Source organism: Equus caballus, chromosome 5 (genome assembly GCF_041296265.1).
Source record: "Equus caballus isolate H_3958 breed thoroughbred chromosome 5, TB-T2T, whole genome shotgun sequence".
Classification (NCBI taxonomy): domain Eukaryota; kingdom Metazoa; phylum Chordata; class Mammalia; order Perissodactyla; family Equidae; genus Equus; species Equus caballus.
In genome coordinates this window covers 71,294,377-71,307,757 of record NC_091688.1, presented here as the reverse complement: position 1 = coordinate 71,307,757, position 13,381 = coordinate 71,294,377, and the positions used below count along the sequence as shown (strand labels likewise).

Below are 13,381 nucleotides of genomic sequence, written 5' to 3'. Positions count from 1 at the left end.
AAGTATAATTTATAGCCCCAAAGGTAGAATTACCTTGTATTCTTGTGTTTGTCAGGTATACAATTTAGTATGACTTGTCCCCTGTTGACCTCTCAAGCCAGTGACAGACCAGTGTCTTTGACCCTGCTTTCCAGCAGCACCGAGCCGCTTGCAGCTCCCCGTTTGTGCCGCTCTTTATTTTCTTGCTTGCCCTTGTGCGTGTTCCTGCTGTCCGTACTGCCTCCCCTGCTCTGCCCTCGGTCTCCCTCTCTGAGTTCCCATGTTGACTTGGGCGTCTCTCTCTCATTGTACAGAACGCCCTGCAGGCCAGATTTTACCTCTGTTTATTTCTGGTGATCTTTGCCTCAGTAGATTGTGAACAGGAGCTCTGACTAGACTGCGAGGGTCGTATTACCTTTGTCTTGGTCACGCTAACACCCCGCACTGTGCCTGCACCCCAGAAGGTTCTAAATTAGAAGTCACTGGTTTTTTCCGTAGTGTTTTTAAAACTTGAAAAATTAGTAGTAAGCATTTAAAACTTGGGAGATGTTATATGAAAATATGGATATGAAGCTTCTCCCCCAAAATTATGATATCTGGTAAGATGGATAGACACTCTTTCCAGTGGGAGCCAGATAGTTGCTGTCCCCTTTGGGGCCTTTACTCTCTGGTTTGTCTGAGGCCCATCACTTCCTTGGCCTCAGTAGGCATGATAACACTTGCACGAAATAAATGTTTACATGAGTGCATGGATATAGTGAGTTCTACACCTTTCCTCAGTGCTCTCATGTAGTCCTCAGTATGCTGGTAACTCCCAAATTTATACCTCCAGGCCAATCCCTGAGCTCCTGTTTGACGCATCTGGTGGGCATCTCAGATTTGACGTGGCCCACACTAAAATCTGGATTCCCTCCTTCCAGTGCTGCTCATGTCATTCAGTGGCATCACCACTCTCCTGGTTTTTGGGGCCAGAAACCTTGGCATCATTCTTGATTCCTTTCTTTCTCCATTAGATGGTATGTCCTGTCACCTCTGTCTCCAAAATATGTTCTGAATCAGAGCATTTCTCACCATCTCCGTTCCTAGGAGCCCAGTCTAAGCCATGGCAGTAGCCTCTGTCTGGCCTCTCTGCTTCCATGTTTGTCTCCCTGTAGCTCATTTACCACTGGGCAGAATAATTTTTGTAAAGTGGAAATTTAATCATAGTGCTTTCTTGTTTAAAATTCACTTTCCATTGCTACTAGGATAAAATCTAGACTCTTGACGTGACCTCGTTTTCCTCCATTCTCCATGTTGTTGGGTACACTCCAGTCCAGGACCTTTGCACTTGCTGTCACCTCGCTTGGAGTGCTCTCTTCCCCTAGATATTCATATCACTACCTCCTCCTCCTCCTCTTTCAGCTCTCGCCTCGGAGGTCACCTCGGGATAGGCCTTCCCTGCCCTTCCTGGTTCAAGCAGTGCCTCCATCATGCTACCCTATTTTTTTTTCTTCATGGCAGCTACCAGCTGGAATTACGCTGTTAAATAAGCATGCTTATGTCTGTCTTCCCTCCAGTAGGAGGAATCTGTTTGGGGACTGGCACTTTGACCTACTCACTAACCCCTAGGTCAGTGCCCTCAGACCTGGAATAGCCAGTGGGTATTGTAGGAACTTGGCAGATAGTTGTTGGCTGACTGGCCAGAGCTGATGTCAGTTAACTGTTAATTAGCTGCGTCATCTTCGGTAAGTTGTCAGTCAGTTAACCTTTGGGACTTGGTTCTCTCATATTCAAAATGAGAGTTCTATGGAATTAAAATTTTTTCCTGTCTAACACACTGTATATGCTAACTAATTTGTTCCATTATTGAGTTGAGAATATCATGACATATTTAAAATCATGCATGCTTTTCATAAATACTTTTTAAGAACTTATGCTAGGTGCTGGGGATGCAAAGAGAAAAGAGAGAGAAGTCCCTGCCCTCACGGAGAACATCGGTGTCCCCAGTTAGGGTCATGTAGAAGGAAGTTTGTCTTTGCTCACTGCTTACTCTGGGTAGGCTCCCGTTTGGCTGTGGTTGTTGAAGGACGTAATCCAACAAGGTTCCATGCCGTGGGGAACTTACCTGAGTGAAGGAAAATTTTCAGAGGAGAAAGCTAGGAGTCTTAATTGTTCAAGAATCCTTAAAAGAATCTTCATTTGCTTTCCACTGGCTTATTTGTGATTAAGTCTGATTAAACTTTTAAATGATTGTCTCAACTTAAAGAATTTTAAACTTAGACTTGATCATTATGAGTTTAGAGTGCCAGCCAGTCATCAAATAGTGATTTCCTGAATTATTTTCACTTCTTCTGTGGATTACTTGCCATCTTAAGTGATATATTTAATACTTAAAATAGCAAAAAATGTTTTCTAGTTTCCCAAATCATTACTGAATTTCTCTTAGCTTTGAAAAGGAAAAGCAAGAAAACCCATCAAGTCATAATATTGTTTATTAAATACTATGTGCCAGGCACAGTGCGAAATAAGCACTTTAGGTAAATATCATCTCGTCTAACTCATATCCCAAAGTTTTAAAGTAGATACTATTATCGCCATTTTGTAAGAGACAAAACTGAGTCTCCAGGTGAGGTGACCTGCCCAGGGTCACACAGTCGAAGCCACAGTTGTGATCCAGGCTGTTGTTCCAAAGGCTGTCTGCTCAGTTATTACACTATACCTGTCCCAAAGCATGCCTGTTAAACTGATTCATCAAGACATCACGGTTTCAGCAACAGGTTAACACAGGTGAAGGATACGTGAGTAATTGTTAGACTGTTTCAGTTTTCTCTAGTCGGGAAATACGCATTTTGGATTAACTTGGACCTACAAAAACTTTTTTAAAACTATTACCTAATAAAGATCTCCAAGTCATCAGTTAGAAGCTTTTGACCCCACAGTTTACAATTTCTGATTTAGTGGTCCTCAGTAGAAATGTCCTGAGTAGAAAGTTCCCCTTTCTGTTTTCAGTTTCTCACTTTTTCCCGGAAGCTGGATCTGTGTCAGCAGAGGGACCTTTCATCTGCCTGGAGTAATGGTCTCAAATAGATTCAGGGCGATTATTGCTGAAAAGCCAAAATGTAGAAATGTGGTAAATAGTCCTGTATGGTATACAAAGAAATCACCAAATATTTTGTTTTCTTTTTAGTTTTACAAGTTTTTTTTTATTCTGATAAACCATTGTGGTTTTTCTTATTTTCTAGACCATAGTCTTGAGTTTACTTATGAGGTCAATTGGAAATAAGAACACCATTTTATTGGGTCTGGGATTTCAAATATTACAGCTGGCATGGTATGGCTTCGGTTCAGAACCTTGGTAGGTATAAATATTTTAATTTTCTTAATTTTGGTGCTTGCCTTTTTTGTATTTTTTTCTTTTTTCAGCTTTATTGAGGTAAACCTGACAAAATTTTTGTGTTTCATTTGCTTCTCAACTAAGGCTTAGACTTTAATCTGTCTCTTACTATGCTTTTTTTGTCTCAAAATGTATATAATGCAAATTTCTCACTTGTGTGTGTATATATCCTAGACTGGCTTGAGGATAGAAAAGTGGCATTCTATGTCTAAGTGACAAGTTGGGTCTTTGGATGAGATTATTGGGTTTTTGAATCTCTACTGAGTATTTCATCTAGATCAGTCTGTCACCTGGAAAAAACGTAATCCCAAAGCCCAAGGCCCTGAAGGTTCACGTTGTTTACCTTTTTTTGTTTTTCTGGTTAGAAAAAAAAGTTGAGTACCGCCGGTGGTCATGACTGACGGCAAAGCAGAAGTGACCGAGATCAGAGCAGTTGTTTTGGTCCCGGCTTCATGCCGAGAAGTCTGCTTTCCTTGCCAGTCTGGTGTCCTGCGGGGAGGTGATGGTGATGCTGATGCTGATGTCAGGCTGCCCACATACCCCTTCGTGCTCGGGTTACAGGACTGAACCCCATAGTGTGCATGAGTGTTTCATGCAGCTGAACACATCATCTCTGTACTTGGATGTGAATAAGCATCAAGAGTGTGTTTTGATGGACATTTTGTTTTCTTTTTCTTTTTTTTTTTTTGAGGAAGATTAGCCCTGAGCTAACATCTGCTGCCAATCCTCCTCTTTTTGCTGAGGAAGACTGGCCCTGAGCTCACATCCGTGCTCATCTTCCTCTATAAGTGGGACGCCTGCCACAGCATGGCTTGACAAGTGGTGTATAGGTCCCACCCGGGATCCAAACTGGCAAACCCCAGGCCAAAGCAGGACGTGTGAACTTAACTGCTGCGCCACCTGGCCGGCCCCGACATTTTGTTTTCTAGTCTAGCTTTTACAAAGAAGTGCTTGCAATTTAAATTATCTAAAACATTTTTAAATCTCAAGCCAGGAGCATCCAAGGTTTAGATCAAATCAGTATTATCTTCCATGGGAACCTTGCCAGAAGAGTTTCTGGCTTCACATGTTTGGAAACATTTAATGATGTTTCTTCATGTGTATTATACATTACTCTTACATACCCTCCCCCCTGCCCTTGCAGAAATAGCCAACACATTTTACAGTTTGGAATGATATCCCAGTGCTACATTAAAACCCCACACCATTCTTGCGAATAACTTGTATTTCTGCTTTCCGGAAGAGTCAATAGGGTTAGACTTTGAAAGTGACTTGCCCGGAGTCACCCAGGAGGGAAGGAATAGAGCAAGTACAGTTCTCTTCCGTGTAGCACAGCCATTTCCCAGTAAGGGTTAGTTGATTTTAGGTCTGTACTTTGACTTTGACAGGTGCAGTGAAAAAGAGTAATTGAGTGTTGCGTTTTGCTGCTTTGCTTCCAGGATGATGTGGGCTGCTGGGGCCGTGGCGGCCATGTCTAGCATTACCTTCCCAGCTGTCAGCGCACTCGTTTCACGGACTGCTGATGCTGATCAACAAGGTGAGCTGATTAGGAGCCAGTGATAATTACGTAAAAGTACAGAATATTCTAATCCTTGTTCTCTCTCTTTCGTAAGTACTGAAACATAAGTGCATCTTTCAGGTAGAGAATTTTAAATAGTTTTCATTGTAAAGAGGACAGGCACATTCTTGGTATTACCGAGGTGGATGGATACCGAGACTCTTGTCTCTCATTTTGAGAATGTGGCCCTCTCTGTTCTTTTGCTAGAAAATTTAGTGAAGGTTGGCCACCTTATATTCACTAACCATTTATTTATTGTTTGCTATGATGTGCTAGATACCTTGGGGGTACACTTATAACCCTTTTGTTACAATCCTATGGTTTCACTTATCTAGAAACATAGAGAACACATTTTTATTGTCTTAGGCTTTTATGGCAGGAACACTTAATTCTTGAAATGGTAACAGATTAGGAAGAATTCTTTGAAAAAGATAGGCTTTATCTAGTCATAAGGAAAAAAGGGTGTTACAAAAGAGTGGCGGTGGTCACTTGGTTGATAAATGAGAAAGACCTGTTGCCAAAGCAAGTTGCATTTTAAGTTTGAGAGAAGATCCCAGAGACAAACAAAAATCAAACTATGAAAAGGGTCTATATTCGGCTAAATGGGGTCTGAAGTATCTTCTTGGGAACAGTGTTTTTAACAACTGTGCTTGTGAACTCAGTCCTGATTTTTAGCTAAGGGACATTTTAAAGGAAATAAAGTGCTTTTACCCACATTCCTTTTACATTAGACCTACATACAGGTATACCTGTCACCCTTGACGTCAGGTAGCTTACCACACTTCATAGAGCTGATGGCTTCTAAGTAATTTCTAAGGCCATCACAGTAAATTGCTAGTGTCTGATAAAACCTTGAGTTTTAGGGGCCAGCCTGGTGGCGCAGAGGTTAAGTTTGCACGTTCCGCTTCTCGGCGGCCCGGGGTTCGCAGGTTTGGATCCCAGGTGTGAACATGGCACCCCTTGGCACGCCATGCTGTGGTAGGCATCCCACATATAAAGTAGAGGAAGATGGGCACGATGTTAGCTCAGGGCCAGGCTTCCTCAGCAAAAAGAGGAGGACTGGCAGTAGTTAGCTCAGGGCTAATCTTCCTCAAAAAAAAAAAACAAAAAACCACCTTGAGTTTTAGATTGAGTGATTTCATATTTGTACTGGTTCTAGGGTTGGAAAAATAAGTGGTGTACTAAACACTTTGTTTAAACAATTTAGGTGTCGTTCAAGGGATGATAACCGGAATTCGAGGATTGTGCAATGGTCTGGGACCAGCTCTTTATGGATTCATTTTCTACATATTTCATGTAGAACTTAAAGAACTGCCAATGACAGGAACAGACTTGGGAACAAACACTAGCCCACAGCACCACTTTGAACAGGTAATTCTTCCTTCACGTGATAAATAGTTCATTTGGCTGGATTGAAAGATGATAAATGTTTTTTGGTCACTAAAGCTTTTATGTGAGATTCTTATTTTAGATCGAATAAAACACTTAAAAACCAAAGCCTAAGGGACTGTCTTCTCCTGTACACCTCTTTGTGAAATTGGCTGTGCATACCTTTTCTCTGCAGAATTGTGTTATTTAAATATGCTAGTTTGTCATGGCATCGGTAACAACCCTTTGTCTATTACTACTGCTTGTCTTTCATCTGAGACTTCAGTGATGTTAGAGTCCCTGTATGAAGAGTCAGTGCTGGTAAACATCTTTGTTCCCTGGTTTGCTCTGCTGCTCCTCACAACTGCAAATACCGCCGCAAATGACACTGTCGTTTTAGCCAGTGCAAACAGCTCGGCACTTTCTTTGCTTATTGAGCAGAGTGCTATGCTGATCTTCTAACCAGCTACGACTACTTGTAAATAAAAAAGGATGTTTGTTTGTGGGCTATACACAGTTAAAACTGGCAGTGCAAGTTTTTGCTAAGAACAGTGTAATTTTGGGCTAAAACAAAGGTCTCTGATTCTCCTCATGGTAACAGCATTATCTGTTTTCTCAACTTTCAGTTACTAGAGAATATAATTCTCTTTTTAAACAAAGAAAATGGGGATTGATTCTGCTACTGTAGTTCATATTGTATGCTAATTGATTTTACTTTTGAGATCTTCCTGTTTTCCTCTTGAACTAGCAAATTAAGTGCAGGCCCATAGAACGTGTTCAGATTCGGTGCTGCAAGTGAAGATATATTTTTCTATGGGCTGGTTTTAAAGTCTTTCAGCTCTCTCTCATCAGTTATCGCCCTAGAATTGCACACTGAGTCCACTCCCGGAACGGGCGTGATTTGCTGACTGTGGCTTTCATGAGGAAAGACGAGTCGTCGGCTTGTAATCAGGGCGATCGGTTATCACTGAAAGAGAAGCAGTTTCTCCCTCTGAGCAAATGTGGCTGTGCAAAAATGCTAATTCTCTCTTTCTTCCTCAGAATTCCATCATCCCTGGCCCCCCCTTCCTCTTTGGAGCCTGTTCGGTACTGCTGGCTCTGCTTGTTGCCTTGTTTATTCCAGAACATACCAATTTAAGCTTAAGGTCGAGCAGTTGGCGAAAGCACTGTGGCAGTCACAGCCATCCTCATAGTACACAAGCGCCAGGAGAGGCCAAAGAACCTTTACTCCAGGACACAAATGTGTGACAACCGAAATCAGGAAGACTTTTCTATCAGCACCCGGGTCTTAGTTTTCACCTGTAGTTCTGGACGTACATTCCATTTCCATCTACAGTGTACTTTAAGATTGTCTTAAGAAATGTATCTGCATGAACTGCGTGGGAACTAAAGAAAGAACCAACAGACAGTTTTCCAAAGATGTTACAATTTCTTTTGAAAAGAAACCTTTTGTTTATTAGCACCAATTTCTTGCCACTAAGCTGTTTGTTTTCTTACACATCCTTTAATTAAAAACGGTCTATGGAACTTGTCAGATACTAGCACCGGCTCTGCGCCCATGTCCTTCAGTGTTGAGCTTTAACCCCATCCACGCTGACTCGAGTGAGACAGTAGATAGTACGGCTGTGGACCTGTTTGTTTTAACATTGTAAAATCTTGAGTCAGATTTTAGTATCATAAAATCTTGGGTCAAATAATTCAAAGCCTTAATGCAGATGCACTAAAGTAAAGAAATGGTAAATTGTTTGCATTTTAAAAAAACTCTTAAGAAAATTGTACTAAATCTGAATCATGTTTCAAGCTTGTTTGTAGTAATTTTATTTTAAACATTATTCACTACTGTTTTTGAAATGAGAAAATGTCAGCCATTTAGAATTTAAATTGGGGTATTTAGAGCCTGTAAATCTAAATGCTGGCTCGAATTTGTTCCCCAGCTACTTATACCACTATTCTTTTATTGTTTGCATAATCATAAGAACCTCAACACTTGAATACATAATCTAAAAATTATATAGTAAAGCTGGTAGCCTTGAAAATGTCAATGTGATATCTATATGTAGATAAATATATATAGTGGCCTTTCAGGACTGTCACAGTAACACTTTATTTACAGAGCTAATGTTTGTCCTAAATTTTCAGGACCCTAGAAGAGAGCTTTATACAATTACTGATGTGAATTTCTCTAAAGTGTATATTTTTGTGTCCAGTTATATTATTTAAAAAAGTGTTACTTTGTAAAAATTGTACATAAAGTATTGTATAGTTTACACTGTTTTCATCTTGTGTGTGGTTATTGCTTAATGCTTTTTAAACTTGGAACATTCATTATGGTTAAATAAGGTCTTAAAAGAAATGTAAATATTCTGTTAATAAAATTAAATATTTTAATGATTTTTTTTTAAAGAAAGTCTTGATCTCTGATTCCCTGTAAGGCCTATTTTGACTTTGTTACCATAATCACTTTTTAGAGTAACAAATCAAAGTTTTGAATCCACTTCTCTTCCCTCACTAAAATACTCTTGTAGGAAGACAAAAGGAAAGAAATGAAAACTTAGTCCATATAGTAACTGGAAGTACATAATTTTCTAAGCATAAACACTGTAGGTCAATCCTATTTCTGTTTTTATATACTTTCTATGTCATACTCCCAAAATAATACTTTATTAACAAAGCTCTCACAGTTTACAGAAATACATTAAACGCAGCATTTTGATTATTAACACATGTACAATTTTACATTGCAAAAAAATTTCAAATAAAGTTTAAGAGGTAGGGCAAAGAATTAGCACACTCAAAAGTCTGTATATATATATACATTTAATACAAAAAATCTTCAGCGAGTTAATATCAAAATTATCCTATCTTTTGAAAATTCTAATTTTCCATGTGTGGATATAGAAAAGGATATATGTATTTAAAGAAGAAAAAAACTACTGGTATGTCATGTATTGCATCCAAACCCTGTCGCAATGTTTTGTATATATTACATAGTATGTACAAGAAAGATTCTAATATCCCCACGAGGCTTCTTTCCAGATTAGTAAGTGCTTTCAAGTTATTGTAACCAAGTATTCTAATACATCTAAATGAGGGAAGAACTCTATATGAAAAGTCACTACCTAATAATAGTTATTAAATGTTTTAGACTGGATCCTTAGTTTAAGACAGCTTGCAATTGCCAGTACAGTTTCAAAGTATAAGACTGTTGTGGCTTCATAAAAAAATTAGCAAAGATTCTTTGTCTTATCATGGAACCCAATAATGTCAGTATGTCATTAATATCTTGAAATGCCTCTCTCTTCATCTGTGTTAAGGTCCTTGAAAATTTTTAAAATATCACATGAGCATTAGCAATCTTTGCAAACAAAAACTGATTTAGCAGTTTCTTGAGAATGCTCCTCTGTTTTGGATGGTTGTCAACAAGAAAACAATGGGACCCTATGATTCTGCGTGAATTTTTTTAAAGCACCTGATTTTTTCCAAGGAACAATTCTTACTCGAAACTTTGAGTTATGGAAGAGAAGGGAGTTGTAACTTCTTCCAGTAGTTAATTATTTTGCATACGTTATTAAGCAAACATTAAAATGAACCCGTTCTGATATAAACAATGAATATTCATGATGTTCTTATAGTAAAGATTTTGTATAGTACAATTTTTAAAACAAAATTCCACTAATACAGATTTGCGTAACAAACTAATAAAACTCAAATAAAAGAGAAAACCTGGATTTAGTGTAGACTTCCAGAAAGCATTCAAATCCTATAAACTTGGCAGCTCAAATGACTAAAGCACTTCATACCCAATCAGGTCAAGTAAATAGATTGTCCAAATTATTTATATAATAAATTTATCAAAATTACTTAATCGACTTAATAGTCCATTTAAAGGCTTCAAGGAAAATATTTACTAGCTATGAAGGATTAATTCAGTAATTTAAGCTGATTTTAGGACTTTACTGAAAATGTCAATAATACACACATCTTAGGAGATAATTATTTTCCCTCATAATTCTCAGGTGGTAAATTTAAAACTTTTATTTTGCCAATTAAAATGATAAAATGAATTATTAGTATTCTTTAGTTTCATACTGTTATGTCTGAGCAGGTTTTAATTTACCCAGATATTCAATATGATTCGAATGTCCCTGATAAGGATCAACTCTTTCCTTAGAACTTAAGAGAATTTCTAAGGATTGGTTTAATAAAATTCATAATATTATTCTATAAAACACTATGTTCACAATCTAAAAAGTGTCATCTACTCAGAATCTTCACCAATCCCCCAGCACAAATCTGTTCCTCTAAACTGCAGGAAACGACAGCAGTACTTAAAGGATCTGAACCTGATAGAGGATCAAGTAAACTGAAACTTGCTTGTTCAGGATTTGATCTATGCTGTTAATACATTTTTAAACCACATGAATTTCTAAAATTTCAATGAAAAAAGACAAGACTATGATTAACTGTTTGGTAACTGCCCAGGGAAATAGGCTGAAGCAGCCGGGGGGAGCACTGCGGGTTTCGAAGCTGTCTGTAATGCTCCTCCTACAGTGCCATCTTTCTGCTGGTCTGCAAATGAGGACAAAAAATGATTATTTGTATTCACTTACGTCTATATAAAACATTTAATTAAATCAGAGTGTACACATCCATTTCAGAAATGTCTTCTCACCTGCATTATTAAATAGATTCTGGCTGAGCCCACGTAAAGGAATGCTACCTTCCCTTTTCTTCAGATATTTGGATTCCAGCCCTAAATTTTCACCACTTAAAAAGAAAATAGTAGTTATTTACTTATTTTAACGAAGTCTTATTTTCTCTTTAGAAGTTAATTTTGAAGGTTCATCTAATCTATATACATATACCCTATTTATAATTAAATTACATTTATAGCTTTGTTCAAAACAAATCACATTCTTCACTGGTTTCTTAAGCAAATAATTTATTCATAAGCCAAAGTACCCGTCTTCCCAGTAAAGAGTAAGTCATAATAAATAATACTAAAACTTCTACTGGAATAAGGAATGTGGGGGAAATGAAAATTCTGTGACTACTACATAATTTTAAAGAGTGGCACATAAGTGATACACAATGGAAGAAAAATATACAGGTTCATGCCTAGAGAATATTATTATTTAATAATTTCTATCTCATCTTGTATTTAAAATGAGTAAGATTTCTTTTTTCTTTCACCAAAAGCTCTTCAAAATTTTGTAGTGCTTCAAAGTTATAATTATTAAATATACACATTGTACAATAATGAATTCTAATCAGATGAATACAAATATGAACTTTGGAAAAAAGGGGGGAGCATTTCTGTAGTTGTATTTGTCCCCTTTCTACCACTATACTGCTTCTATCTAAATTCGTTCACTGTTAAAGTTGCTCTAGTAGTATACTTGTAACAAGTTAAAGACTTGCAAAACAATGACATTATATCCTTAAAATGAAATAATGGTCCTTTCCCAACTTTCTGAAAAGAATTAAGTAGTTGAAGAGGTATTTTTTTCAATTTTAACTTTTTTTCTTTAATCTTTGATATCCATTGCCACTTTTTACTACCTGACAACAAATGAAAGAACAAACCAATTCTAAACAGAAAAAATTCAAAATAGCTGAAAAGTCCTAATTTTACGGACACACGATTATGTTTGATTTTGTACAAACATGATCGTCTTATGTTCTTCAAGCAAAATTGCTCTTGGTGTATATGATGGAGTTAACGATAAAAATTATGATGTTCTACCACTAATATGAATTCCAGGTGCTCTGCCTTGAGATAAATATAACACATTTCAGGGCTTCAAAGAATTCTGACGTTTTTAAAAAAGGGAGATGCAAAAACATTAACTATTTTAATACTCATCTTGGTGTCAATTTTAAAGGAGCCAGTGAATAAAGTCTAGAAAGCTGTGATAAGAAGCCTCTCTGAGACATGTTAGTAATTTAGTTTGCAACATATTGGGATGGTAATAGCTCACGATAATGAGTGCCAGCAGGCAGGCCTTAAAGCCACTAAATTTTAAGTAAATAAGGAAGCATGATGATAAGAAAACAATATTACAAACATGAAGACTACCCTACCCAGAGAGACAAATTTGCATACATGAGTTGTTTAATTTAGCCACAACTCTCTGATTCAATAAACTTCACTATGCAAAACCTGTTTAAGATCTAAAAAATGGGCAAGGAATCTGACTAGGCAAAACAGAAGTCACAAATTGGCATTACAGCTTATGTATGTCAGCTATCGGACAATCTCATAAGCCTTTTTACTCTTATTCACCAAGGAATTCTAACCGGTTTCTCGGATTACTTTACACTGGAACAAATAATTCAGGAAAATGGAAAGCTTCCAGAGACAGACATAACCATAAAGGAAAACAAAAACAAAACAGCTAACTACGAGGAATTAAAAAGATTTCTATCTACATGCCCAAGAATATTTACAAGGGTGATCTTCAGTTACGTACGAAAATCTCTTAAAAAATAAAATTTTACTATATGTCTAACTGTCTCCTACAGTTTTAAAAAATATGAGAAACTTCTTTCTTATAGCTAAAAGTATTTTAACTTAAGTTCCACTGATCAGTAACTTAAAATGTCACAAATAATTAAGCAGTCATTGTAGCTTTCAAGCACTGATAAAATTCTTTAAGATGACTTTCAAAATTGTAAACATTAAATTCTAAGTCAACAAGTACTTACTTTTCCTTGTCAGTTGAGCAAGGCATATTAACAGTTGTTCCTGACTGAACATCTCCTAGTGATGTGTTTGGTTTTGTAAACTGCAAGTTAAAATGAACCTGTGAAGAGGGAAAACATCTCATGTAACTGAATTAGTGAGAACTGAGACAGTTCTCAACGGAGATAGGCGGTTAAACTGTTTTGCAATAAATCTAGACCATGAAAATACAGGTCCAACCTATATTTTCTAACACAAGCACATTCTACTGAGAAGATTTAATAAAAAGAATTCCATTTCTCCTTACCAAAAAAGTCCCTGTCATATAAGCAAGAGGAAGAGCACGAAATAATTCTCTTAACAATTATTTTGAAACATAAAGTGAACACTGACACATCTAAATAAATGTCCCAGTGCT

The 13,381-nt window shown here is 37.3% G+C and overlaps 2 protein-coding genes across 4 annotated transcripts in view; one reads left to right on the top strand and one right to left on the bottom strand.

Moving 5' to 3' along the window:
• The window catches only part of MFSD14A (major facilitator superfamily domain containing 14A), a 48,901-nt gene extending 40,216 nt beyond the window's left edge, over positions 1-8,685 (top strand). For all 3 annotated transcript variants that reach the window (XM_070268676.1, XM_005610399.4, XM_070268675.1), the window contains 4 exons: positions 3,201-3,313; positions 4,792-4,889; positions 6,118-6,281; positions 7,320-8,685. In XM_070268676.1, coding sequence (XP_070124777.1) covers positions 3,201-3,313; positions 4,792-4,889; positions 6,118-6,281; positions 7,320-7,526 — 582 coding nt within the window. In that variant the 3' untranslated portion in view covers positions 7,527-8,685. The remainder of the gene's footprint in view (positions 1-3,200; positions 3,314-4,791; positions 4,890-6,117; positions 6,282-7,319) is intronic.
• A 235-nt stretch (positions 8,686-8,920) lies between these two features.
• The window catches only part of SASS6 (SAS-6 centriolar assembly protein), a 44,062-nt gene continuing 39,601 nt past the window's right edge, over positions 8,921-13,381 (bottom strand). Inside the window, exons 15-17 of the mRNA XM_001488828.5 lie at positions 12,987-13,084; positions 10,951-11,045; positions 8,921-10,847 (exon numbers count right to left, since the gene is read on the bottom strand). Coding sequence (XP_001488878.2) covers positions 10,738-10,847; positions 10,951-11,045; positions 12,987-13,084 — 303 coding nt within the window. The 3' untranslated portion in view covers positions 8,921-10,737. The remainder of the gene's footprint in view (positions 10,848-10,950; positions 11,046-12,986; positions 13,085-13,381) is intronic.